This window comes from Xylocopa sonorina, chromosome 10 (assembly GCF_050948175.1).
Source record: "Xylocopa sonorina isolate GNS202 chromosome 10, iyXylSono1_principal, whole genome shotgun sequence".
NCBI classification, from domain to species: domain Eukaryota; kingdom Metazoa; phylum Arthropoda; class Insecta; order Hymenoptera; family Apidae; genus Xylocopa; species Xylocopa sonorina.
The window spans coordinates 8,729,513-8,755,721 of NC_135202.1; the positions used below are offsets into that span (position 1 = coordinate 8,729,513).

Consider the following 26,209-nt stretch of genomic DNA (forward strand, 5'->3'; position numbering starts at 1 on the left):
GTTATTGATAATTACATATATATATATATGTGTGTGTACACGTAGTAACTCATAAAATTAGTTGCACCACAGTGTCTGCTTTACAATGGATTAAAGGAGAATTATTGTAATTTCGTCAAAATACAAATACGTGATCATTTCTTAGTAATCAAGTATACTGTAACACTAACTAGGAATAACAAAAGAACAGGTAAATAACAATAAATTTTAAGTATAAAATAAAGATTCATAAAGTGTGTGATTCTAATAAGAGGCTAATTTTCTAACTTTAACAATTATTCATCCTTAACAGTTTTATCAAATACTCTTTTATTAAATTATGTTAGTAAAATAACAAAAATATGAATTATATATTATCTAATCAGTAGTACAAAATACTGACTTTTATTAAATGTATTATGTAATAGAAATATTAATCTTCTTAATCTTTCATTTATGTAATAAAGGTAGCTTTTCTAAATCTTGTTTGCATACAAATGTATTTTTAATATTTCAGTTTCAAAATAATTAAATTTGATATATATATATACATATATATTTATATATATATTTGTATATGATTAGGAAATATTAGGCATATTTTTTGTTGCAGACCTATATACACTTTTATCAGATAGCGGAAAAGAGAGATAATAAATTGGATTTTCAATATTTGTTGTTGACAAAGCTGAATTAAACTCATAATCCTTCTTGAAATGGAGAAGCATGATGCAATGTTACAAGTACACTTAGAAAGACCGATATACGAACAAAAAACTTTGAATGAAGATTATCATTATGAAAGACCAAAAGTATTTGGTATGCAAGAGGCAATGTTGTGTTAATATTAAACATCATTGTGAATTTCATTCAAATGATATTAATTTATTCTTGCAGTCTTTCAAGATGCATTAAATAGTTTAAAACATAAACAGTGGAAATCATGTGTTACATCCGTAATTCCATCTATACATTGGTTAAGAGAATACGATTGGAAAGGAAGTATATTGTCCGATATAATTTCTGGTTTAACCGTAGCAATTATGCATATCCCTCAAGGCATGGCTTATGCACTTTTGGGAAATGTACCACCAGTAGTTGGAATATACATGGCTTTTTTTCCTGTCTTAGTGTATTTTTTCTTTGGCACATCCAGGCATGTGTCCATGGGTAAGAGGAAATTGAAGCCTAAAAGAGGAAAACATGATAAATTGCATTTTTAGCTCTTTAATTTCTCTTTTATTTATACAGTGACAAAACGAGCCAATGTTTATGAATTTTTAGCTTTCTATCAAATTATGTTATATTTAACAAATTATCCCTCTGTTTCTTTCCTTTCCCAACTATGTTATAAGAAAAGCTTTTTATCATGTTTTTTACCTATGCTCTGTAATTTTGTATTCTAATCTTGCAACATAAGAAAATAGAAAAATCTTCCAATATTTCTTAAAGATCGAGATCGTTTAGTGTTTTACAGTTGGTGTGCACAACAATTTGTAAACTACTGCTACTTCTATTACAGAAATGTTACAAATAACTCATTTTAATAAGAACTTATTAGTCAAGTTAGAAAAATGAAACACATTATTGGCACTCATCAGGGACTTTTGCTGTGGTTTGCTTGATGACTGGGAAAACAGTGACAACATATTCAATATCAAACAATGATATTTCAAATCCAAATGCTACCATTGCATTGTCCAGTTTACCTGAAGTGTATACATATACACCTATGCAAGTAGCAACAGCAGTTACACTTGTAGTTGGAATATATCAGGTCATATTTTGTATATATTCATTCTTGTAATGTAATGTAGTATCAATTAAATAATTATTCTTTTATTCTTTATGTAGATAATAATGTATATATTCCATTTGGGTATCATAAGTACATTGCTTAGTGAACCTTTAGTCAATAGTTTTACTACTGGTGCGGCAGTTTATGTTTTAATATCACAATTTAAAGATCTGTTGGGTTTGAAAATACCAAAACAGAAAGGATATTTCAAGCTCATTTTTGTAGGTATAAAATACCATATATCATCTTCTGAGATAGAAAGTATACAAATAAAATTATTAAAATCATTGCAGACATTAATAGACATCTTTAAAGAAATACAAAATACAAATTTAGCAGCAGTACTTACATCGTCAATAACAATTACTGCTCTCGTATTTAACAATGAAATTTTAAAGGTAATTTTTAAATATTAAAATACTTTCAATATAAAAACTTTTATAAGTAACATGATTATTATTTTCATAGTCATGGGCAAGCAAAAAATGCAGTATTCCAATTCCAATTGAATTGATTGCAGTTGTGAGTGGAACTTTAATATCAAAATACTTCTGCTTACCCTCTAAGTATGGCATTCAAGATGTTGGTAGTATTCCTATAGGGTATGTACAAATCTTTAATTCAATTATTTTTTGCAAATAACATCTGATTTTCTTAATTTTTTAAATTAACAGATTACCAACACCAACACCTCCAACACTTGATCTGTTACACCTTGTAGCAATAGATAGTATTGCCATAACTATGGTCTCTTACACTATTACCATATCAATGGCTTTAATATTTGCACAAAAGCTTAATTATAAGATTAACTCAAATCAAGAACTCCTGGCTATGGTAAATGAGTAATTTTTATTTTTATTTTTTTCTAAGGAAACATAACAGTATCTATATTTATAAAATGTAATTTTAGGGCTTGAGTAATATAGTAGGGTCCTTTTTTTCATGTATGCCCGTATCAGCGTCTTTAAGTAGATCCTTAATTCAGCAAACTGTTGGTGGTCGAACACAAATAGCTAGTCTCGTATCATGTGCAATATTATTAACAATACTTTTATGGATTGGTCCATTCTTTGAACCTTTACCAAGATGTGTTCTCGCATCGATTATTGTTGTAAGTATGAACGTGTACTGAAAGTCGTTGTATATATAATTAAAAAGTTTTAATATTTCATACACACTTCTACTAATACATTATATTCATTTTTTTATATAGGTAGCTTTGAAAGGAATGTTTCAACAAGCTAATCAGTTTATAAAATTTTTCAAATTGAGTAAATCTGATACGTTAATTTGGATTTCAACATTTTTGATGGTGGTAATAGTGAATATTGATATTGGTTTACTAGCTGGAATAATAATATCATTAGCAATTATTTTGTGGCAAAGTCTTAGACCTTATACCTGCCTATTAGGACAGCTACCAAATACTGATTTATATTTGGATATAAGTAGATGCAAAATGGTATATTATTTTTCTTGTAGTTAATTATATTTATTAAAGAAAGTCACATTTATAGATAACTTATTTTTCAGGCAATAGAAACTCCTGGAATAAAAATTTTTCATTATTGTGGAGCTTTAAACTTTGCAAACATTAGTCACTTCAAATCTGAGTTATACCATTTAATTGGAATAAATCCACAAAAAATTATAGACCAGAAAACCAAGTTAAGGGAAAGCGGGATTTACATGAACGCAGATGATTCAGAAGACAAGCAACAATTACAGTGTGTAATAATGGATATGAGTGCGTTAAGTTATATTGACTCTAGCGGTGTAATTGCTTTAAACTCAGTGAAAAGAGAATTTCAACAAATCGATGTACACTTCTATCTCGTAAGTTGTACAAGTCCTGTTTTTGAAACTATTAAAAAATGTGACATGTATTTACATGGAACACTCACATTTAAGATCTTTACAACTATACAGGATGCTAAAACGTATTTAGAAAAGAAACTTTATTTGTAAAATATAGGTATATGCAATTTGTTATATTCATTTTGATGAGAGTTTATTTTTACCACTTAATAGTGCAATTTATACTATACAGTAGTTATAAATTCTGCAAACTTTAGGATGAAAATTTATATTTAAAAATATTTTCATTTATTTCTTAACTGTTCTATTTTGTGTACTTAGTGTCTTCACACATTTTAAATATTGAATGAGTACTTGATAATTTTTCAATATATGCCTCAATCTCATCAATAACAAATCGGGCGAAAGAAACTTATTAAAATAGAAAAGTACATGTCAGATAATTGACTTAGAATTAATGTACTTACATAAAATACATTAACATTTATTTTTCCGATTGTTACTTTATAGCTGTAGATTTTATTAGCAGTTAATGAATGTGTACATACAATTACAAGTACAACTTACAGATTCGTAATATAACAAAATGCATTTGATATACGTGTATTGTATATTTTCATATTTGTATAAAAGTTGTATACATAATGATAAAATATCATTAACACATTCGAAATATTTTAATAAAATCCACAAGGTATCTAATAAAATGTATATCTTTAAATTCATAATAAGATAGTTGAGGTATGCAAGAAAGAAACAACTAGAGAATATATTAATTGAGCAATCACGGATCATTTATTTACGGTGATCACTCTATATACAAAGTAACAGTTCTTGGTTACAATAGGTAACTCACTGTCACTATCAGATTTTTTTATATATGTGCCTTTCATAATCATAAAACTGGTAATAAATTTCTATGATTTGTAGCACATTATTACATAATCTAATCCGGGGCAGTGATGACCTGCACTGATGTCTGTATTACAGAATAAATATTCGAAATGTATGGCGAAACGTTGTTCGACAATGTACTGCGAAAGAGTAATGCAATTTACCTATGATATCTTTTTTTTTTTTCTCTCTAACTGTGATCTTCAATTAAAAATATCATTGACGTTTGACAATTAAGCTAGTCCGTACTTCTTCTTGAGGGATTCTGGCATTTCTGGTGGTGGTGGACGGGGCATTCGGAGCCAAACTTTCACCGCGTCATAAATGAACCATTGTGCCGCTGTTAATGTACCGATCATAACGATTCGAGGACCAAGACCTTTCCATACTCCAACGAAACCCATCTTTTTAAGAACATCAACAGCCGACGCTCCTTTCTCTTGATTCAGTTTTGATACAACCTGCATTGGAGAGATAAGTAATGAAACTCTATAATGAATTACAAATAAGAATGGAAAGATGTACATATACAAATGTATACGTACAGAATCTGCCGGGTGAGATACAATAGCACAAAATACACCAGCGATATATCCCGCGGCAAAGGTAACAATTAACTGTTCACCCTTCGTGCATTCCTGCCTTGGCTTAGGAACTACATATTTATACAAAAGTTCGAGTGTACGCTCGAAACATGCGAATTTCATCATTGTGTATGGAATCTGACGAAGCCACAAGGGTACCAGCCCTTTGTAAAAACCAGTAAGACCTTCCTCTCCATATATCTTTGGCATAGCCTCTCTCAATGTATTTGCAAATCCTGGTGTAGTTTGAATTTTGACCTGGTGAAATAATATGTACACTTAATGTACTATGATTTATGCAATTCTGAGATGACTTTAAAGGAACTTACAATATATGTAATATTGGACATGACGAGGCAAAGGTGAGGATCAGTAGGAACAATGTGGGGGAACAAAAGAACAATTGTGTCTTGTATTGGGTGTAGAACTAGCCATGAGAATGCACAGATAAAACAAATATAGTATCTGATAATTTGTTTAAAAATTATGAAAGATGCAATGTCTATCTATTCATTCTGCTTTCCTTTTTCTTACTGGATGTCAAAAGTTACCTATGCGTGTAAATGCAAACATAATTAATAATTACTTTGGAAGCTTCTAATGGAGCTAGACCGATATCAGCGAAAAATTCTGCAGAAGCTGAAGAAACTAGATACAATGATGTCCTATATTCATATGCCATTTCTTCTCCAGCAAGAGCGGAATAATACACTTTGAAGACTTCATAAAGACCAAATTTGAACATTCCTTGGATGGAATATCCAAAGAACGTTGGTGCCCATCCTTTGACCAAACCTCGAGTTCCATCCTCAGCCAAAGTCACCTGAATAACAAAGTATTTAAAGTTAAATTGATATATCGTATCATGAAATAGAATGCTTAATATAAATTCATTACTTTGAATCCATTGAAGACTGATTTGTACTTTGCAGGGTCTACTTGAATTCTGCATTTCACTAAATCCAAGGGAGTGACCATGGTGTGAGTAATACCACAAGATAAAATACCACCCAAGCCACATAGCATGAAGTATTTGTTCGATCCAAATTCGCAACTGTCTAAATATCAAGAGAAAAAAAATCATTGTAGTCTAAATGTATTAAGCGTAATATTTAATTGTTTAATTACATTCATATGAATTAGATTTTTCAAATGATTGTAATTGATAAGGTATATCACTGAGTTTCTGTCATAATAATTCTGAATTGATTGACAGTGAAAACTATCACTGATCAGCTGTTTGAAAGTACATACGGAATAAGAAATCTGGCAAAATTTCAAACTTGACACGAGCGGTCGTACGCTTGGTCTAATCCAATTATAAACTTTTCAAGTACAGTGGTATATCTTTAATTGTTTCTCGGTCGTGACCGTGGTGCTAACGTAGGACATTATTATTTTTATTCGAATGTCAGTCAAGGCTGCAAGGACGATATCCGCACGCGCATTTTCAACAAAATGGCTGCTCTCCTTATGCAACCCTTTATACATCACGAGTAGCAATCGAATATGAAGAATTCTTCACTGAATTACCTCAAAATAACAGTCTGTACCAAAAGGTATCCGATTGTTTCAAGAAATATAGTCAATCTTGCAAATAGTGCATGAAAAAAATTTGAAACTGTCAAAAGAGTAAAATAGAGATATATGAACGCATAATGATGTATATAATACGCCATGCGGTAGAGTCTATATTCGTTATATAATGATCTGAAACATCTGAAGTAAAACGATTATCATAATTTATAAAAAAATGTTGACTGTCTAACACACAACGGTATCAAATTTTTAAATATCTAATTACTTATTTCAGATGTGAAATTTAAAAAAAGTAATTGATATTGAGAGGCAATATTTCAGATTATGTAATAACGATCCTATTAATTTGAAATATTGCTGAACCAAAATTAATCTCTACTAGAAAAGATTAGGTTTTAATAAATAAATATTAACCGGGTGGATATCGTTGTAAAAGTACTGTTAAGATGTTTGTCGATAGAAAACCGTGAATTAACATTAATTCAATTACTCGTACTGCATAAAGTTAATTTCGTATTACTGACCACCCGAATCGACGGAGGCAGCGGCAATGTGACGATTCCTAACGAGTGTTTGTGTGAGTTCGTTCTGCCCCTGACATTTAGCTGTCACGAACGGCGTTCCAAATGGATTCATTTTTGCTACGTCCAATATTGAGGTCCCCATCTTGTCTCTCTCACTTCACCTGCACACACCCACCAGTCAATAACAAATTCTCTAATATAATTTTATTAGCCTAAACTACTGGTTACAAAACCTTCGAAGACACGACTCTCGCCTCCGCCTTATAGGAAAAGAGTGGCAGAGTCTTCAGTAATGGAATCCGTTTAGTTACATAGTCCATTGATCATTATTTCATAGATGGGAAATCACGTTTCCTCGTACAATTGCTCCCTCTATCGTGTGGTACACGAACTAATATATAGTCTGATTAGTTCGCATAAGTTTAAAGCGCCCTCTTTCACTACGATATGAGTCGATACGAAAGACAAAATTGGAAATATCCATTCCCTTTCGAATATTTTGTTAATGACTGTACTAATTTGTTTACAATTTGCGTAAAAGCAAGTGTATTATAATCGACAATGATTTCTACTTTTATTAATCCATTAATATTAAAAAATACAAGAACGAGCAACATCTCAGCATTTTTATTTCGTAGTAAAACAAACGAAGCATGTGCTCCGAACGAAGTTACAGATTCAGAAAACTCTGATATGGTAATATACATATATAAATTTTTATTGCATTCAAAAATTATTAACATAATGAATAATGTTTCTTCTTTTTCTATTCCAGCCAATCAATATCGAAAATCCATTCAAAAAGGAACGAAAATTATGTATTTTATGTAAATTAAACATTAATCCAGATTACAAAAATGTACGTTTGTTGTCTCAGTTTCAAAGTCGACATACAGGTAGAATTTATGGAAAACATATAACAGGATTATGTGAGCATAAACACAATAAAGTAGTACAAGAAATTAAAAAGGCACAAGTTGCTGGTAATAATTATTTTCTTTAGGCATCGTTTATTTTTATGTTTTACATATAGTATTTCATCATATGTCAACTTCTATTTCAGGTCTAATGGGTTACATGACTAAAGACCCTCAGTTTGTCAATGATCCACAGCTGTTTAATCCAGATTTTCCATTTAGACCTCATAAATATTAGACGATAGATACCAAACTTATTGGTGTTTTATATTAATTAGTTTTTACTTCAAACATATGTGTATATAAGAATGTATATAAAAATACATAAAAACATTTAAGATGCATTTTGTTATTAATTGTTATGAATATCTTTTTACTAGTATTCAAAGTTTAGTTAATAAAATGTATCATCATCGATAGAAAAATTAACTACATCAGGTTCGATGTTAAATGAAGACAAAATTGTGGACATCTTCAGTAACTGTCCATTTCTTTCCTGTAAATCTTTTTGGTAATCCCAAAGAGCATTTTGACAAGAATCTGTCCATTTTTTTATATCGCTTTCTAAATCTTCAGCTTTGTTCTTTAATCAAATAATTTATTTAAGTAATCTATACTTACAATGTATATTTAATACTTTTTTACCTTTTTTCTATATAATAGTGTGGTTTTTAAATCATTTATAGACTTTTCCTTTTGCTGTATTCTCATTTTCAGCAATTCCAAATCAGATCGATACAGTTCGCTCTTTAATTTAGTACCAATTTCATTATTGTCATCTTTATTTACACATAATCTTTTGCACGGTGGTGTTTGTTGAAAAAGTAGTCTCTTCGCTACAGAAACCTTTCTATTTCATGGTAAAATAATGATAATAAAATTTATAAACTTCAAAGTAATGATAATTTGTCAAATACTTACAATGGTGTTTTATGTTCGCTAGATTCTGGAGTATTTATGTTATTTTTATTAAAGTTGCTCTGCGGAGTATTAAATGGTGAACAAAAGGGTTTATTTACACCTTTGCTATTTCTGTATGGCTTAGCACTCATATTTATAAAACAAATACATATTTCAGAATGGTATATACAATAATTATCCTTATATTTAATTTTTCTCTGCAATTACAATACCTCCAAACAATTAAAGAAATATTTAAAAAAAATTTGTACAATTATATGTTAACATAAATTTATATGTGAATATAAGTAATATTTTATGATAATATCATATATAAATATTCTGTGTACTATTCTGTGTAATTTACATGTATCTTTTTTAATATGCACATAAAATACAATACTTTTAAATTTAATTATTAATTATAAATATATAAATGCGTATACGTACAGAATGTTTATTTGTTATAGAAGTAATTGAGAACTTCAAATTATAATTTATTGTGAACCGAATGTGTGACGTTTTTAATATTAAGTTTCCACTCTATGTTAATGCGGCACGTTGTTATATTTCATTGTTACACACGTACTCTAACCTCTATAATTTAGTGACGCCGACTAAATAAAATTATTTTTTAATACATAAAAAGTACTATTAAGTATAGTATAAACATTGTATTAAAATATTATTAATTTAAAATAGTTTTCAAGTAAGTTTATTTAATCTTATATAGTACTTAACGTGCTGTGTGTTAAATTTTTGTATTTGCAATTGTTATATTCTGACGTTAAAAATTTTTATTTCATGTGATAAAATTATGATTTAGTTTAAAATATTTTTCTATTTTCAGTGGCGATGGATATTAGACCGAATAATACGATTTATATTAATAATTTAAACGAGAAAATTAAAAAGGATGAACTAAAGAAATCCTTGTACGCAATTTTTTCTCAATTTGGTCAAATATTAGATATTGTAGCATTGAAGACATTGAAAATGCGTGGACAGGCATTTGTTATTTTCAAAGAAATTGCTAGTGCCACGAATGCTTTAAGGTCAATGCAACGATTTCCATTTTATGACAAACCAATGGTAAGAATTAAATACGTGGTAATATTTTGCTTGTCTTGTGAAACAGTAGGACTGTCGATTATTGTAATTCATCGCATTGCAGAGGATACAGTATGCAAAAACAGACAGTGATATAATCGCAAAAATGAAAGGTACATATGCAGAACGACCTAAAAAGCCAAAACGAGTGGTACCTGCAGCTGATGAGGAAGCTAAGCGTGCCAAAAAGCGTGCCAAGGAACAAGCCAAACATTCACAACAGATTGGTTATCACCCTGGTGTACCACAGCATCCAGGCTTAGTCAATACCGCTGTACCAGAACAACCGCCGAATCAAATTTTGTTCCTCACAAATCTCCCAGATGAAACTAGCGAAATGATGTTGTCTATGCTTTTTAATCAATTTCCTGGCTTCAAAGAAGTACGCTTGGTACCAAATAGACATGACATTGCATTCGTTGAGTTTGAAAATGAAGTACAATCGGGAGCCGCAAAGGATGCCCTTCAAGGATTTAAAATCACACCCTCGCATGCAATGAAAATTTCGTTTGCGAAAAAATAAAGTATGCTATAGCACTGTTTATACTGAAATATTGTTAAAGAATGGAAAAATGTGTGTGTGTATGCGTGTTGCAATAGATCATATTTAGAAATTTATGAAAATACATGCAAGTGTAATGAAAGACTCATTGAACAAAAGGATTTACAAATGTAAGTTAAAGACATGGTACAGTAGATTCACAAACAATTGTGTATACAAAATTTTATGCGATGTATACATAAAAATCGAAGCTCACACTGTAAATAGCAATTAAAAAAATATATAACATTTTTCAACAATATTTCGCTTATACAGAACCATGCTTCACAATGATCTTTGTTATAATTTTCAGTTTCCATCTATCGAGATGTCAAGTTTTTTTAATTGACTTTTTTACCATGTTAATATAATATTTACACTCTGCTAAAATTGCACAATGTGGGAACTTTGCGCACACTGAAATTATATCCATGTAAAGGTAATAATACGAAGATATTTTTAAAACACTGATAGAATAATCAGTAAATTGGAAACGTTAATTGTTTTTTATTCATATATATCATCTTGAATTAAAAATATTTTTAAATCATCACTTAAACAAGTAAGATTATTATCAAACTGAGAAATTTTTATATCAGATTTGTTTGACATAATTATATTTAATTATTTAAATCGTTCGATGTTCCATGGAATAATGCAAATTTTTTAATAGTTTAAAAAAGAATTATTTGCGCTATAAATATAGTCGAAAATAAAAAAATAAATACAATTACAATCTTAGATAGCATCATAACATTTTGGCGGGAATCAGTTGGCGCGTTGTGTAAAGAGTGGGGGAGGGCTTCTTAGGATAACGAACGAATCGGAATACAGTGCATCGTCTCGATCAGTTCAGTCGCGTCTCGCTATTCGTGCAGTCAATTGTGAGTTGTTACGTTAGGACCAGTTTATGGAGCATAGCTTCGTGTAGTCGATGCGCGCCATAGTATTGAAAGGACGCTAAGAAAAGAAAGATTTTGGTGCTCGCATTCTGGTAATACATTGGAGAATAGGAAGCATTTTAGCACCCTAAATACATAGGAAAGAGCGTACACTGGCTATCTAACTGCACGACGCGCGCACCGGCTGAACGATTGCCTTTGTCTCCATATACGCGAGAAATTTGAGGTGAGTGCTTGTCAACGGCTTTTTCTCTAATAAATATTGTACTCTTTCGAATATTGTACACATTGTACGCGTTAATGGGCCGAAATTTTTGATCGTGGTTACTTTAATAATTTTTTTGTTCATTTTCCGCGTGAATCCAAGTATTACTTGCAGAGATATTTATTCATTTGCTTATAAAGAGATCGGTGATGGTCGCTACCACGATTCTGGCGTTGCCATGATTCGTCGATCATGGCGTCTCTAGCTCATGACGCTAAATATCATACTATTATTTTTGCTCTCGACAATATATACCTTGTGTCGGTATATTTTACAATATAAATCTGTGTAAAATTCTCATTACACGTTTTGGTTATAACGTGTTCCTACTTGAAATATGTATATACAGGGAGACAAATAATATATAGGACATTTATTATTTTTGAAAATGGCGGGCGCGGAAATTTCAGAAAGCAATCGTTTATTGCTGCAAATTAACTTTTTCAAAAATAAATCAACGACACATGTATCATATAAGTAGTAACGTTTCACGAGAAACAATATTATTCCATTGATATATACACTTATTGCGTCGCTAGATGTTTGTAATTAATCCTTTATAATTATTCTGTCCAGGCGCAATTAACCGGTCATAAAATCACTGCGTTGACGATGTTCGATACGAACGTATTAGGCGCGTAATTTGCCGTATTTTATAGAATGTAATTAATGTTACTAATTTTTGCTTTTATAAATTTCCAATGAATTGTAGAAATATTAACCGCTATGGTTATCAAATTACTTAAAATTAGGTTTATAAACAAATTTTACGACTAAGTTTGAAAATCGATAAGTCATATAATATTGTCTATATTTTCTCCAAAGGGAGTGTTTGCATAATTTTCATTTATTACAGTCATAAATTCACTTTAGTTGCTTGTCTTTTTATTTTTTTCTAAGACTAATTTCCAAAATTTAGTGTTATAAATTGTTACTTAGAACATTACTGGTTACTGTAAAACTAAAATTACAATTTGTAAACTAATGTTTATATTGTAATAACAATGTTTTAATTATACAGTGTTATAAAGAGTTGAAAATGTCTGATGACAATTCGCCTGTTGTCGAAGAACAAAAAAAAAAGCGAGGCAGACCAGCAAAAGTAGACAAGAATGCTACAAAAGAACCGAAAAAAAGAGGTAGACCTTCTTTAGAAAAGAATAATGCAGTACGGTCAGCAAAATCTGATAATGAAGATGACGCATCGCCTGTACCTGTAAAAAAAGGAAGAGGACGACCAAAAGGATCACCCAAAAAAAAGGTGTATATTAATGAACTATTTACCTCTGTTCAAATTAGGCTATAAGATGTAACTAAAATAAAAAATTTCTTACCACAAAGCGTACATTTTATAGAAATTATTTATATGTTTATACTGTTTCTTATTTATGTAATTGTCATATAAAATGATTTATTTCTCTATTATTATTATGGTTAATTGTTGTAATGGAAATTTGTAGCAAGCACCTAAAGGGACTCCTTCCGGACGAGGCCGTGGTAGGCCTAAAAAGAAAGAAGAAAAACCAGAAAGTACTGGAGAAGAAGAAGACGAGCAGGAGGAGGAGGAAGAGGAGGAAGAAGAGAATTGAATGTAAAAAAGTTGATGCACTGTATATCAGAAATATTCTTTAAAAGTTTTTTAAAAACTTATAACATTTTTAAAACTTCAAAGTTTGCTTTTTACATGATAATCTGCAGAGTAAAATAACACGATGATAACATTATTTAAAATAAAAACCAAGAAATGCTCAAATTCCAAGGAAGGTATGTAAAAATGTTATTTCTGTTAATTATATGGAAGCAAGAAACAAATGCACAAGAACTTGGTTTGAAAATATGTAAAGCACTTATTTTATACGTTTTTCTTATTATTATCATAATTATTATAACTACGATTATTAATTTGTTTTAAGTATTCAAACGAGAAATATGTAAATATTTTAATGAAAAAATTTCGAAAAATTTTCATAAACTGACTTGGAATTAAGATGAAGACTTTGGCTAATTTTAAGATATGTCATACATAATTACTTTGTATTCGTTATGTTTCTTTGTTCTTGTGTAAGTATTTGTAATTTTTAAAGCTAAAAACTTCACAAATCTAATACTCTGAGAACTACTAGGGGGAAAAGTAAAATGCATTTTGTGTGTAATGTGTATTTGAAATAATTTTTTTTAAATTGAATTTGAACAAATGAACATTAATGTCATTTTTGAGGACAGCATACGTGTGAATGTCAAATTTGTATTAAAATAAATAAACTAATAGATTCACTCTCTTATTAATTGTTGTAATTGTGTATATTATTCACTTTCATTAATGATACACTTTGTTACTTTAACTAAAATTGTTTATTATTAACTTTAAATTCTTTTACACTAGACTACAATAGCTAAAAACACACTGTAATGTATTACAATTGGAACCTTAGAAAATGTGTAAGTTCAATACTACTTGGTTAAACGATTAGGAAAAAAATTTAATAGTAAATATTATTATATTATATATCTACATGTAACAGCTACTTGGCACAAAAGAAATTTAGTAATGATTGAAAGTATACTTGTTACTATTTTATTGAACATTCAATATCTAATTTTCTATATGCGAACAGTGCATAATTAAAGCTTCTTCTATTATAAAAACCAAATTTACAGTCAAACAGTAAACATTTAATTTCATAAATGTACCATCAAAGGAAAGGATATGAAAAAAATATATACATAATTAAAATTCAAGCACATAGAAAAAACTGCACGTTTATGTACACAATGAACATATTAATGATAAAATGAAATCTCAGTCATTTTGGTCTCTTTACTTTTCTATCTCAAAATCATTATGTTTATTATGAATCCATTTTATGGATATTGTCACAATAAAAACAAATGAAGTAAATTCTATCATATTATTTTTGGTGATCAGTAAAATTCTAATATTTAGATATAGTATGGAATATTTTGCCATTTATAAAACTTATTAATTTGAAGTTTATCCTTTGAATTCAGAGATGTATACGAGCTATTTGAACATTAAATAAATATATAAATCTAATAAATACTGTAATCGTTAATCTATAATGGTTGTAGGTAATACAAAGTTTTTAAAAGACTATAGTGAATGCTTTGTCAATGATTTCCAAAAAGTTCAACATTTTCTTCGGTATCCATAGATTGATATCCTTGCTGTAAAATAAAGTATTTGAAATTAGCAACACATTTGTAAACTTGAATGTAGTAAATATTACACGTACACGTCTCTGATGATTATTGTAACATTCATCTAATAGCTCGGTTTCCCAGTCATCTTCTTCCTCCTCACCAGGATCAAAATTATACATAGGCATAAGCCTATGTCTTAAACGTTCCAATTTTCTCTTTCTTGAGATAATTATTACCTTTAAAAACATAAAGTATATATTGTTAAAGAAACATCTACGTGGTATTAAACGTGACAAAATTAACTAACTTGTAGGAGGGAAAAGAATTGACTTTCAATAAGAGAAGCTACAAAATAAGAAATATTCAAATGTAACATTACATTAACATTAATCGATCAAACTTAAGCTACACTACGAAAAGGTAATAATACCTAATATACAACATGTATCCAAGTATTATAATTTGCTGAATATTTTTTATACTTTTTTGTTTCTGGAAATGAAAGTTAAAAGGAGATTATAATTTAAGTACAAAAGTGATATCGCTACCCATACCACAGCTGATAACACAATAACAAAGACCACTACACCAAGTGGTACAAAAATGTATTCTATTCCGTCTGGTGGGCCAAATTCATCGAAAATTTCTGTTGTTGTAGATACGTATATATTTGTGCTTGATGTATCAAAGGAAACTAGTGTACTATTAGGAAACGATGTTATAGCCTTTGTAACGTTCCACAATTGTTGAGTATTTCCACTTTCTTCTGTAGAATATGTGTATGGTTCAGATGTTTCATTGGACATGTTGTTTGCCATAGTCGTATAATTTTTACTACTGTCGAATAACATTCCAGATGCTACAGAATTTGTAACACTTGTTGCATTCATCTCGCTTATTATTGTTAATTATAAAAGAAATATAATTCTAAACTTGAATGTAAGAAACATATCAACATTTACATTATTTATGCTACAGAAATTGTAACTTTTCAAAACATACAATTCGATGTCGTTCTCACTTGTCTACTTTTTTATATTGAAAACAGTGAACATAACATGTAAGAAGCATAACACTAAATACGCTGCTGTTAATCAAATCTGTATATTAATGCATCATTGTATCAGACACTGGTGATTCTATGCATTTTAATCATGTATATAGTTGACAAATGTATCACTTTATCACATATTAGTAGTTATAGCGTGCAAATCGAACGAGATGTAAATCACGTTTGTCGATTTCAGTTTGTAAACGAGTAGACAACTATGCATCTTGTTAAACTTTCGTGTTATATTATCCATAGGAAAATGTGAAAAAAGTTTCGTTCCATCGGGAATGTTACGATTTTATTCTTGTGCGCTTCTTTTCAAAATTTTCCCTCTTTCTCTTATTTCGTTCTTCCAGTTGGAAGCTTTCGATCACTTGCGACGAGAAGTAGTTCAAATATTTTTCAAGTACAATTACATGTTTTTATCTTTCAAATGGCTTAATTGCCAAGATAAAGATGTTCCCTTCAACTTATCGATTCTGCTAATAGAACATAGTTCTGTTCGGGACATGATATTCATTCTTTACGCAACGAAAAATTCGATCCTATCCTTCGTCCTGATTAGAACATTTCATTTCAATATCGTAATGTGTATACCTCCCTCGTACATGTATACCACTGTATAGCAAATTATCGAACTGTTTCGACTATATATCGATATCTTATTTTCGACTATCTATCGATACCTTTCTCTCGTATCGATTGTAACATCTTTTTTTAATTATCGGTAGATGTATATAAAAGGATTAAGTAATTAATATCATTTAGTTAAATTGGATTTTAATCGGCAAAGATACACTTCAAGTATTGTACCATTTATTAAAATTGTTTAATGTATAAATTAATAGCAGTAATATAAATAATAAATAGACACATTTACCACATAAGAAAAAAGTAAGAACAAATCCTATCTTTTAGCGCACAATCGTGTTTTGTGTACAAAATTTTTGTAGTTTAAAATAAATAAATAAAAGTAAAAATATATATATATATATATAGTCAATAGAATATTGTCAATAAATACAGTTTTTGTTTCTTTATGGAAGATATACAGTTACTTTTATATTGTATAACTTTTAATAACTTTTTACAAGTTTACAAATATTTGATATAAACATTATTTACATAAAACGCAGAGAATTATTAGGATTATTTAACTACCTATATAGATGAAGATAAACCTCTAATTAAAATGAATGCCTTTTTACAAAAAAAAAACAAATAAAAGTTTTCAGACAGATTTAGTCTAACAGAAAATGTAAATTAAGTTACTAATCGATTATCTTTTAATAGTAAGATGTCAATTTTTTTTTCTGTTCTCCATTTAAGAAAACAACTTTCTTCTTTAAATTTAAGTCCTACTTTCTCACCTTTAAGTATATCGATTGTCATTTATTACAATGGATAAAGATTATTTCCAATACATTCAATTAGTTCACAAATGGTACTACAATATTTGTTTAGAAAAATATATTTTTGGGAAATTACATAAAGTAGGATAATCGTGTTTTTACATATGAAATTCATAATTTCCTTCTTTATTAATTTACCAATATTACGAATTATGTATGTAAAAAGTTCAACAATATCTCTTTATATAAGTATTTCCTATAATAACAGAAGTATTCAACATCTTTTATACTAAAAAAAAAACAACAGATCTGCAATGAAAAGTGTATATTTAAATAACGAACATGGATTTATATAAAAAAATAAAACAAACAAAAATAGTAAATAATCATTTACGAACAGTACTAATAAATGTTAGTTTAACTAACACGGATAGAAATGGAAATCTTGCTATCAATATAGAAAAGAAAAAAATTAACGCACAGAGAAGTGTACATACTTAATAAATTTCTAATATAGACACTGAATTAAATCAGTGTTTTACTTTCTGTTGTAAGTGTGTTCCAAAAGAAGTTGAATTTGTATAATTCACACACAATCATTACAATAAATAGCTTTCATCGTTTTAACAGTGTTCAAAATATATTACAATTTTTATAGTGCTTATGCTATAAAATCATTTGTATTTGCAATTAGTTCCTAAATCTTACTTATATTAAGTTTTGTTCGTTGCAATATATCTGTACTCTGTTTCGTATTTTACACTGTTTCTTCATTAACTTGTTTCGAATAAGTAAGAGAACTGCACGAAACAAGAGACCAGTCATTATCAACCGATAAAATAATATTTTTAACATATTTCATCCGTTTTCACGTTACAATAAAGTTAGTACATAAATAAATCGCATTGTTTTAAATAAATTATTTGCGTAAAGGAAGTAACAACAAGTGTAAATACTTATATTATCCGTTACTTTGTACTGCGGAAATTTTTGGTGAACATGATAAACGCTTCACACACAAACATTGAGCTTAGTATTCAATACAAAGTTTAACTAGGTTTTCCATAGATTCAGATTTACGAAAGTGTGAAAGATTTTATTCAATTAATTCTTATGAATTTGTTATTAATAATCTTCGTTATCATATGTCGTCCATCGGTGTGAACTTTTATTGGATCTTTGTAAAATGTTTCATTTCAAATTATTTTTTTAATTACAATAAACTGGAAGGAAAAGTCTTGTGCTGCTTAATTTCATATTGTTTCCAGCAGTTCTTTTGTAGTACAGATCTACTGACACAAAGATTTAGGAATCTTTTTTAAGTCTCGATAAAGGTACGTAAAGTGAAATCCAACAACATGATATTATATGCTCATTGCATAATTAAAAAGCTATCACCTGCGACGGATTTGTACAATCCCCTATTGTCATTCTATGCATAGCCATTTCTGTTATTCCGTGGTAATGAACAAAAGCGGCTGCGATTACTAATACATGGAAGATTTGGTGACTCTGAAACTGAACAATATAATAATTTAATAATACAAAGAACTGATCACTTCCAATCACATTTGAAACAGAATAAAAAGAAATATTTACCCAAATATCAAACTTGCCAGGGAAAAATCGTTCAGGTACTCTTAACGCATAAAACATTGCACCCAAAATGTACAAGCATCCCATTAATATTAACCATCCAAGAGATGCTTGACTGATTGCTTTAAACCAGCCCTCTGCAATGGCATAGTGAACTGCTGGTATTACCTGAAGAAAATTACAATATCATAATATAATATTATGCATAATTTAACACAAGTTATCGTTTCACTTATTATACATTACCCCACTAAGACCAAATCCCATAAAAACACCTGCCCTTAAAGGTCTATAACTTGGTTCACCAAATCGTTCCCACAATGATACAACAATACTCGTTACGCCAAGTATTACAACCACTGACAAATAAATAAGTTTAGGTTGATAATCACAGTAGAAACCATAATAAAGCCATGGTACAAAACTACCCATAATTAGCATAGCTATTCCACAGTAATCTAATTTCGAAAACAACTTTCCAACACATTCGCTGTGGCAGTGTACTGTGTGAAAGGCAAACGACATTCCTAGACACATAATAGCACCTGCAAAGAAGGTACCGAATACCAATTTTTCTTCCAATTGTATTTCTGTAGGAGGTTTAGTTATGAAAAATATAGCTATGCCAATAAACGCCACGCATCCTATGAAAAGAATGAAATACATTAATTTGTTAATAATGATTAAAAAAAACAAGGTAGAGTTTCATTAAAAGCAAATTATAAATATGCTTGCCAAGTAAATGGGTCCAAATGTTCCCTGTTTCTGTATGAATTCGAAATATACTTTTAAAACAGGCATAGAAGGATGGTAAAGGTGGTCTGTGACCAGCATGTAAGAAATCATTGTCTTGTAACCACTTTGGAAGGTTTCTAAAGTGGCATTGTTTCCATGATGCTTCCCAAACCTTTAAAGATAAACAATTATTAATAAATATTTGAACTATTATATAATGTAATTCTTTAATTTTTAATACAAGAATACATTTATATCTTATATTTACCTTGCGAACGAATTCTTCTGCTTGCTCCGCAGCATTATGGGCCAATGCGCCAAGATCAATTTCATCACTTAAAACTCCAGCTTTTAATACTTCTGTCATCTGCGATATCATACATTAAAACTAATATATCTTGAGAAAGATATGTAGCGCAAGTTTTAAATTATGATTAAATACCTCACAATCCAAAAGATGATCATCTTCAGGTGTTGATGGCAAAGGGCAACCAACTCCATCTTCCTCTTCTGCCAGACAACTTTCATCGTCGTCTTCCAATAACTCTTTAACTTCGTGTAATCCTGGTACTTCACTATTTAATACACGTTCACTCCATGGAATTCTGTGCCGAATCTCAGATTCTGGTACTACATTTTCGACATTAATTTTATCCTCCATAATAACATCCTCGTAATGTGACATTTTGCAAATTTTTATTTACTAATCTCTATAAAAAAATGTAAAATAATTGAAAAAGTAAGTATTACAATTTAAATGATTCCTCTATAAATTGATAAAAATATGTAGACATACATATAAAATGAAATTTTAAAAGTATCATTTTACAATGACCAGATGTGTATCAGATGTGTGTTGTTAAAGTTCATGCGAATACAAATCGACATTTAAATGTTGTACGATTAATTAATTACTGCTAAAACACGTTTTTATAAAAGTATTAATAGTTGAAAAAGGACGTGACTTCTTATATAACGATTATGATAAATGCACATATATGTACACGTACGTTACTATCGTGAAGAAAAATCTGCGATATTGCAGTTAGCGACACGAATACATGTAAAAGAAAACTTTTCTTCGAGTTAAACGAAAAATTAAATCAATTGTTTCCTAAGCATCAACACGATTGTACATACGATTATCAAAAAATATTGTCATTCACCGATCGAATAGAAGACATATTTAACATACATATACCTGTCGTACGACAATTTTCCCAACTGTTACATCTGCGCTGCAGATGTTTGAAGTTTTACAACTGTAAATAAACAGGTATAATTCAAAACATGTTTTCGAGAGACAGGAATGATTTTATCAAATTCTAGTACTGTTTGTCCATTGTTGCGACAATAGTCGAAAATACCCGAATACCCTGCTGATATCGCGTATCAGCAGCATTTACCTTAGTAGCTATACCAGTTTCTCGGTGGTGATTTAGTTTACAACGACACGTGAATGTGTCTGTCATTTAATTTGTATCGAACGTGAACGATTCTGTCCTTATTGACTTTGTTGTCACGACGTCAAAGAGAAATAAATGTCTGTTGAGTTTATAGTACTTTTTAAATCGAATAAAATTTAATTCAAATACGCAAATATTACACCAGTAAGAGTAATACACTTCTCTGAATAATGTAAGATTAATTGAAAAATTATTGAAAAAGAAACGAAGCTTATAACTTAATGTTACTTACATGTGCTTCGATATGAAACGCAACAAGTAATGCTAGATATACGAGAAAATTATAACATATATGTGTACAACATACTTATACAACGTTATCTCTAATTGAATATCAGAGATATTCTAACTGCAAAACAGAATATAGAGTTCTATTCACTTAAAATAAGATTCTAATTACAAGATTAGATATATACATATATGTATACATAATATAAAAATAATATCTTTTTAAAATATTAATTATGTTTGATCTCTATTTAAATTACAATTACAGTTATAATGTATACATCCATTTGTAAATGGATGATGTATAGGAGATAAATTTATGTGTAGACAGAAACATTGAAAAAATGCTTGTGTGTTGAACGCTCTTGTCAAGCAATACACACATTAAAATGTATACAAAAAAATGACCATTGCCAAGTTAGTTATCATAGTGTGATAAGAAGTTTCTTGCCACATGTAATATTCATACAACCTAACCTAAAGAAAATATATAATCTATGTATATGGCGCTCGAAAATTGAACTGACCAACAAGTATCTAGTTCTCAATAATTGCAGTTCACACATTGAACAACTATGGATAGAAAGCCAATATGGCATCAAAGTAATCTGTAAAATTCCCTAACTATGCTTATCTTTATGGTATTTCTTGATTTCAAGCATGAAGCACCATCAAATAAAAGAAAAAAGTCAATAATTTATGATCCTCTAAAATAAAATTCAACTTGGATAAATTTTAATTAAAAGGGATTAATAAAATGCAATTAGAAACTGGAATGTCAAAATTTATATATATAGCTATTGTAGTTGCAACTTATTGGTAAGTTTAAATAAACGGTTTTCAATGAACTTTGTTATATCGTTATTAGTTTAGTCTCTTTTTTCTTTTTTTAATACAAAATATTCCTGTTGTTCTTTATCATAAGTTTCGTACTCTCAATGTATAACTAAATATTTTTTCAGGGTGATCTCTATATTAACAGTATTTATAAATAAAGCTCTTTTATCTAGTGATGCTATCAATTTGGATGCACCGCTTTTCATTACCTGGTGCCAATGTATAATATCTTTAATTATTTGTATAATTCTTAGTAATTTATCAAAGTTGTTTCCAAACTATATTAAATTTCCTGATGGCAATCCATATACCAAAGAAACTCTCAGGAAGGTGAATTATAATTTTTTAACAAAATTACAGTCAAAAATTTGGTTATTTATATATTCTTGTGATTGTAGGTATTACCACTGTCCCTTCTATTTACTGCGATGATTGCAACCAATAATTTGTGTTTAAAATATGTTGACGTTGCATTTTATTATGTAGGACGTTCGTTGACAACTGTGTTTAACGTTATTTTCACATACCTTATACTTGGTAAGAATCTTTACATACAATAATAAAATTGACACGAATCTAATGGCTTATTGCAATGCTTCCATAGGTCAGACCACTCCTACAAACTGCATTATATGTTGCGCATTTATTGTGACTGGATTCTGGCTTGGTGTGGACCAAGAACATATTGCTGGTTCTTTATCTGTACTGGGAGTAATTTTTGGTGTATTAGGATCGTTAACTCTTTCCTTATATTCAATTCATATGAAACAAGTTCTTCCTACATTAAACCAAGATATTTGGTTACTGTCTTACTACAACAATGCATATAGTGTAATTATATTTCTTCCATTAATGATAACTAATGGAGAACATATTACAGTGTATAATTATGATAAAATTGGATCTTCATATTTTTGGTTGGCTATCATTATCGGTGGTATTTGTGGGTTTGCTATTGGCTATGCTACAGCACTTCAAATAAAAGTAACATCTCCTTTAACACACAATATTAGTGGAACTGCCAAAGCTTGTACACAAACAGTTTTAGCAACTTATTGGTACAACGAAAGAAAATCACTCATGTGGTGGATAAGTAATTTTATTGTACTTGGTGCTAGTGCTATGTATGCTAGATTAAGGCAACTTGATTTAACTAAAGAATATAAACAAGGCAAAACCGAACTAAAGGTGTGACAAAATATAAAATATAGAGTATAAAATATTTAAATATTGTGTTTGCACATGAATATAGTATAAATTAAATTCTATTTATACATGTAAATTTTGTATAATAATAGTTAAGAAATAGAATTATTTTTGTAAAATAGTATATACTATTGATCATTTCTTCCATTTCATAAAGTTTAAAAAACTTTATTTTATCATTACTTGTATGCTTGACTATAAGTATAAAAGTTATAGAAATATATTTAATAAAAACAAATAATTAAAATCTTGATGCAAGACCACCTCCTCGACTATCTGAATGACTTGACATTAGATCTTTCCTTTTTATGATTGCATTCACGCTTTTTAATGCTAAGTTAGTATCCACGTGTGATCCTGATGTTATTAAATTTAATTGATTTCGTATAAGCATATCTATAGAGTATTTTTGATCATTTTCTATAGCAAGTCCATCTGATGAGAAATAGTACCTAAGAAAAAGCATTTCATTTAGTTCAAAAACTTATACAATTATTAAAACGTAAAATTTATTTTATTTTACCTTGGATACTCAATAGCTTCAGAAATGTTTGATTGACGGATTATAATACTATATAATAATTGTCCGATAATTAATATATCATCGGTTCCAAATACTCCACGTAATCCACATAATGCTCTTTCATTGTGAAAAATTATTGGAACAAGCATGGATAATGTATTATTAGTGTCAATTTTATCCAACAAGAAACCAGCATGGGACATGTGCCCAAGACCAAATGGGGCGCTTAGTCCACTACACAAATGATACATTTACATTATTAAATTTATTCAGTAAAATATATAAAAATATAATAATACTAACGTTATAATACAAACATAAGTATCTTCCCAATCCATTGCCATAACTCCTGTATATTTTTCTTCTTTAACTAAAATTTTTACTTCATAAAATCAGCATTGCTGTGAAATTTATATATACTTCAAAATGAAAACAGTGGAATTAAACCAACCATATTGTTTCAATTGTAATGAAATCGACACTGAATTTATCAATGCTTTAGCCACATGAATTTGTGTCTCTATTGCAGATGCATTTTCAGCAGATATATTAAGATTTTGTAATGTTGCAATTACTGGTTCCAGCAGTGATATATGTGGTGGATAATATACTGCATGTTCATAAAAGCTTGCTTTCTTTGCTACATAGACATTAGGTTCATAATTTGGTAACTGTGAAACAAACTTTGGTAGTATAACTTTATCGTGTAAAAGTTTTTGTAAAAAAGTTCCATTGTATAATACTGAAATGAAAAAAAGTAAGTGAATTAAAATATATTCATATTCCCGTATTAAAATTGTAATTTAATTTTGGCTCATATACATAGAAGTATTGTACCATTAGTTCCTTCTGATGCCACAGCATTCAACAAATCACTAAGATCATATAATTTTAATACATCTCCTCCACTAAGGTGCCCATAAAGAGTTTCAATATCGATATTCTTTGATACTTCAGTTGCTAACTCTTTTGATACAACAAATCCTTCTTTGGCTAAAGACACTGAAGGTTTAATGATTTCACTCCATGGAAGTTTGCCCCTTAGAGTATGTGCATATTCTAGTCCCCGTAATACTGCTGGTATCCGTGCAACATTTTGTTCAAACCTATCTGTCTCATAATTAATGTAAATAAGATAAAATTAAATATACATTTCGAAGTAATATTTTAATATGTACCTCCAATTGTGTTATTGGCAAAATCAATAATAATAGGATTTGTCTGTTCCTTATGATTGTATATCATAATATAACCACCACTATAAAATAAAAATTATAAATTACAATAATTATTGATAAAAACATATGTGTAACTTACCCACCCAGACCAGTTTTATGCGGAGCTACTACTGTCATACAGATGGTAGCTGCTACAGCTGCGTCTATCGCATTTCCACCCTTTCGTAACATTTTGGTTCCAATTTGTGAACAATTTGTATAATCTGTTGCAACTGCACCATGAATACCAGCTTTATCCTAATTTATAATAGCATTGTAAATGACAAGTATAACTTTAGAACGTAATAATTTTTGTTTTTATCAGTTTATGTACCTGTGGAGTTCCATTGGTATATAATATTTGTAAAATTAATGTTGTTGTGATAGAAATGGTTAAAATGGTGAAACAGCTTATAATAAATTTTAAGCCATCTCCACAATACATACTCAACGTGAATTTATAACTTTTATCTTTTGTTAAAGGGCATTCTTCTGTAGGACCTGTCAAAATTAAAGAGATTTAATGTGAATGTGCCTAATAACTGGCTTTATATAATTAAAATAGTAATTACGACAGTAATAACATTCTCATGTATAAAGAATTAAAAAATATTTAATTAAATTACTTCGAGAAAAGTGATATACATGTATATAGGTTAAAAACGAACTGTTAAAAATATATATAACAAATAGTTATAGAAAATATTAAATTTCTGATCTGCATTAATGTGTAAGTGCATGAAAAAAATTATGGTTAAAGTAGTAAATTTATGAACATAAATGTAAGTAAACAGTGAATGTAATAAGGTTATTACATTATAGACGAATTTGCAAATGTTTATAACAGAAAAATGTATAAAATAGTACATACGAGAGTTGTTATAGCGCATTGTGAATACTTATATGAATTCACATTTGAATAAAAAGTGCTAAATATCAATAAAATTGTTTAATAATGTGGGGACTATGCAAGTAAATACATTGTGTTTTTCTAACTGTAAATTTGACCTGATTTTAATACTAATGAAACACTGCATTATTTCAAAGCGCTACATCTACATA

General features: G+C 29.3%; 10 protein-coding genes across 17 annotated transcripts in view; 5 read left to right on the forward strand and 5 right to left on the reverse strand.

The window, feature by feature from the left end:
- Window positions 1-7,510, reverse strand: part of Mpcp1 (Mitochondrial phosphate carrier protein 1) — a 209,700-nt gene extending 202,190 nt beyond the window's left edge. Inside the window, exons 1-6 of one of the 3 annotated variants that reach the window (XM_076902682.1) lie at window positions 7,373-7,510; window positions 7,140-7,300; window positions 5,974-6,134; window positions 5,663-5,899; window positions 5,038-5,334; window positions 4,371-4,953 (exon numbers count right to left, since the gene is read on the reverse strand). In XM_076902682.1, the coding sequence (XP_076758797.1) occupies window positions 4,726-4,953; window positions 5,038-5,334; window positions 5,663-5,899; window positions 5,974-6,134; window positions 7,140-7,281 (1,065 nt within the window). In that variant the 5' untranslated portion in view covers window positions 7,282-7,300; window positions 7,373-7,510 and the 3' untranslated portion in view covers window positions 4,371-4,725. Of the gene's footprint in view, window positions 1-4,370; window positions 4,954-5,017; window positions 5,335-5,662; window positions 5,900-5,973; window positions 6,135-7,139 lie in introns of those variants that run through there. The other 2 variants (XM_076902681.1, XM_076902683.1) reach the window with 2 other exon arrangements.
- LOC143428066 (prestin) lies at window positions 53-4,854 on the forward strand. Of its 2 annotated transcripts, XM_076902671.1 has the most exons (11): window positions 53-190; window positions 593-798; window positions 877-1,149; window positions 1,581-1,756; window positions 1,834-1,998; window positions 2,071-2,175; window positions 2,246-2,379; window positions 2,452-2,614; window positions 2,691-2,891; window positions 2,994-3,242; window positions 3,314-4,854. In XM_076902671.1, exons 2-11 carry the CDS (start codon window positions 696-698, stop codon window positions 3,746-3,748), a joined length of 2,004 nt encoding a protein of 667 aa, XP_076758786.1. In that variant the 5' UTR covers window positions 53-190; window positions 593-695; the 3' UTR covers window positions 3,749-4,854. The 2 variants fall into 2 exon arrangements, with proteins under 2 accessions (XP_076758786.1, XP_076758787.1); XM_076902672.1 differs by lacking the exons at window positions 53-190; window positions 593-798 and having other exon boundaries at window positions 1,030-1,149; window positions 1,502-1,756.
- A 128-nt stretch (window positions 7,511-7,638) lies between the features above and the next one.
- On the forward strand, window positions 7,639-8,389 carry Mrps18c (mitochondrial ribosomal protein S18C). The gene is made up of 3 exons (XM_076902365.1): window positions 7,639-7,835; window positions 7,915-8,122; window positions 8,203-8,389. The coding sequence occupies exons 1-3, from the start codon at window positions 7,701-7,703 to the stop codon at window positions 8,292-8,294; spliced, it is 435 nt and encodes a 144-aa protein (XP_076758480.1). The 5' UTR covers window positions 7,639-7,700; the 3' UTR covers window positions 8,295-8,389.
- Window positions 8,390-8,397: 8 nt separating this feature from the next.
- On the reverse strand, window positions 8,398-9,229 carry LOC143427875 (uncharacterized). The gene is made up of 3 exons (XM_076902364.1): window positions 8,978-9,229; window positions 8,702-8,906; window positions 8,398-8,639 (listed from the first exon to the last, which is right to left on the reverse strand). Exons 1-3 carry the CDS (start codon window positions 9,106-9,108, stop codon window positions 8,451-8,453), a joined length of 525 nt encoding a protein of 174 aa, XP_076758479.1. The 5' UTR covers window positions 9,109-9,229; the 3' UTR covers window positions 8,398-8,450.
- Window positions 9,230-9,525: 296 nt separating this feature from the next.
- On the forward strand, window positions 9,526-10,639 carry Snf (U1 small nuclear ribonucleoprotein A snf). The gene is made up of 3 exons (XM_076902313.1): window positions 9,526-9,665; window positions 9,807-10,048; window positions 10,131-10,639. Coding segments are annotated over exons 1-3 (702 nt in total). The 5' UTR covers window positions 9,526-9,664; the 3' UTR covers window positions 10,590-10,639.
- Window positions 10,640-10,921: 282 nt separating this feature from the next.
- Window positions 10,922-13,574, forward strand: D1 (D1 chromosomal protein). 3 transcript variants are annotated; one of them, XM_076902316.1, is made up of 3 exons: window positions 10,922-11,046; window positions 12,796-13,035; window positions 13,235-13,574. In XM_076902316.1, exons 2-3 carry the CDS (start codon window positions 12,814-12,816, stop codon window positions 13,361-13,363), a joined length of 351 nt encoding a protein of 116 aa, XP_076758431.1. In that variant the 5' UTR covers window positions 10,922-11,046; window positions 12,796-12,813; the 3' UTR covers window positions 13,364-13,574. The 3 variants fall into 3 exon arrangements, with proteins under 3 accessions (XP_076758431.1, XP_076758429.1, XP_076758430.1); XM_076902314.1 differs by lacking the exon at window positions 10,922-11,046 and adding an exon at window positions 11,418-11,735; XM_076902315.1 differs by lacking the exon at window positions 10,922-11,046 and adding an exon at window positions 12,346-12,408.
- Window positions 13,575-14,820: 1,246 nt separating this feature from the next.
- Window positions 14,821-15,914, reverse strand: LOC143427844 (uncharacterized). Of its 2 annotated transcripts, none has more exons than XM_076902318.1 (3): window positions 15,491-15,914; window positions 15,029-15,172; window positions 14,821-14,960 (listed from the first exon to the last, which is right to left on the reverse strand). In XM_076902318.1, the coding sequence occupies exons 1-3, from the start codon at window positions 15,824-15,826 to the stop codon at window positions 14,904-14,906; spliced, it is 537 nt and encodes a 178-aa protein (XP_076758433.1). In that variant the 5' UTR covers window positions 15,827-15,914; the 3' UTR covers window positions 14,821-14,903. The 2 variants fall into 2 exon arrangements, with proteins under 2 accessions (XP_076758433.1, XP_076758432.1); XM_076902317.1 differs by having other exon boundaries at window positions 15,485-15,914.
- A 1,735-nt stretch (window positions 15,915-17,649) lies between these two features.
- On the reverse strand, window positions 17,650-21,436 carry Adipor (adiponectin receptor). Of its 2 annotated transcripts, none has more exons than XM_076902680.1 (7): window positions 21,369-21,436; window positions 20,113-20,380; window positions 19,939-20,037; window positions 19,671-19,842; window positions 19,182-19,579; window positions 18,939-19,103; window positions 17,650-18,857 (listed from the first exon to the last, which is right to left on the reverse strand). In XM_076902680.1, the coding sequence occupies exons 2-7, from the start codon at window positions 20,353-20,355 to the stop codon at window positions 18,723-18,725; spliced, it is 1,212 nt and encodes a 403-aa protein (XP_076758795.1). In that variant the 5' UTR covers window positions 20,356-20,380; window positions 21,369-21,436; the 3' UTR covers window positions 17,650-18,722. The 2 variants fall into 2 exon arrangements, with proteins under 2 accessions (XP_076758795.1, XP_076758794.1); XM_076902679.1 differs by lacking the exon at window positions 21,369-21,436 and adding an exon at window positions 20,872-21,055.
- A 624-nt stretch (window positions 21,437-22,060) lies between these two features.
- On the forward strand, window positions 22,061-23,427 carry Nac (GDP-fucose transporter nac). Its single transcript, XM_076902521.1, has 4 exons — window positions 22,061-22,183; window positions 22,327-22,531; window positions 22,600-22,738; window positions 22,806-23,427. Exons 1-4 carry the CDS (start codon window positions 22,122-22,124, stop codon window positions 23,393-23,395), a joined length of 996 nt encoding a protein of 331 aa, XP_076758636.1. The 5' UTR covers window positions 22,061-22,121; the 3' UTR covers window positions 23,396-23,427.
- A 118-nt stretch (window positions 23,428-23,545) lies between these two features.
- Window positions 23,546-26,171, reverse strand: LOC143427977 (glutathione hydrolase 7). The gene is made up of 9 exons (XM_076902520.1): window positions 26,019-26,171; window positions 25,482-25,648; window positions 25,248-25,405; window positions 25,109-25,188; window positions 24,768-25,040; window positions 24,382-24,672; window positions 24,234-24,300; window positions 23,931-24,164; window positions 23,546-23,859 (listed from the first exon to the last, which is right to left on the reverse strand). Exons 1-9 carry the CDS (start codon window positions 26,035-26,037, stop codon window positions 23,649-23,651), a joined length of 1,500 nt encoding a protein of 499 aa, XP_076758635.1. The 5' UTR covers window positions 26,038-26,171; the 3' UTR covers window positions 23,546-23,648.
- Between the last annotated feature and the right edge of the window lie 38 nt (window positions 26,172-26,209).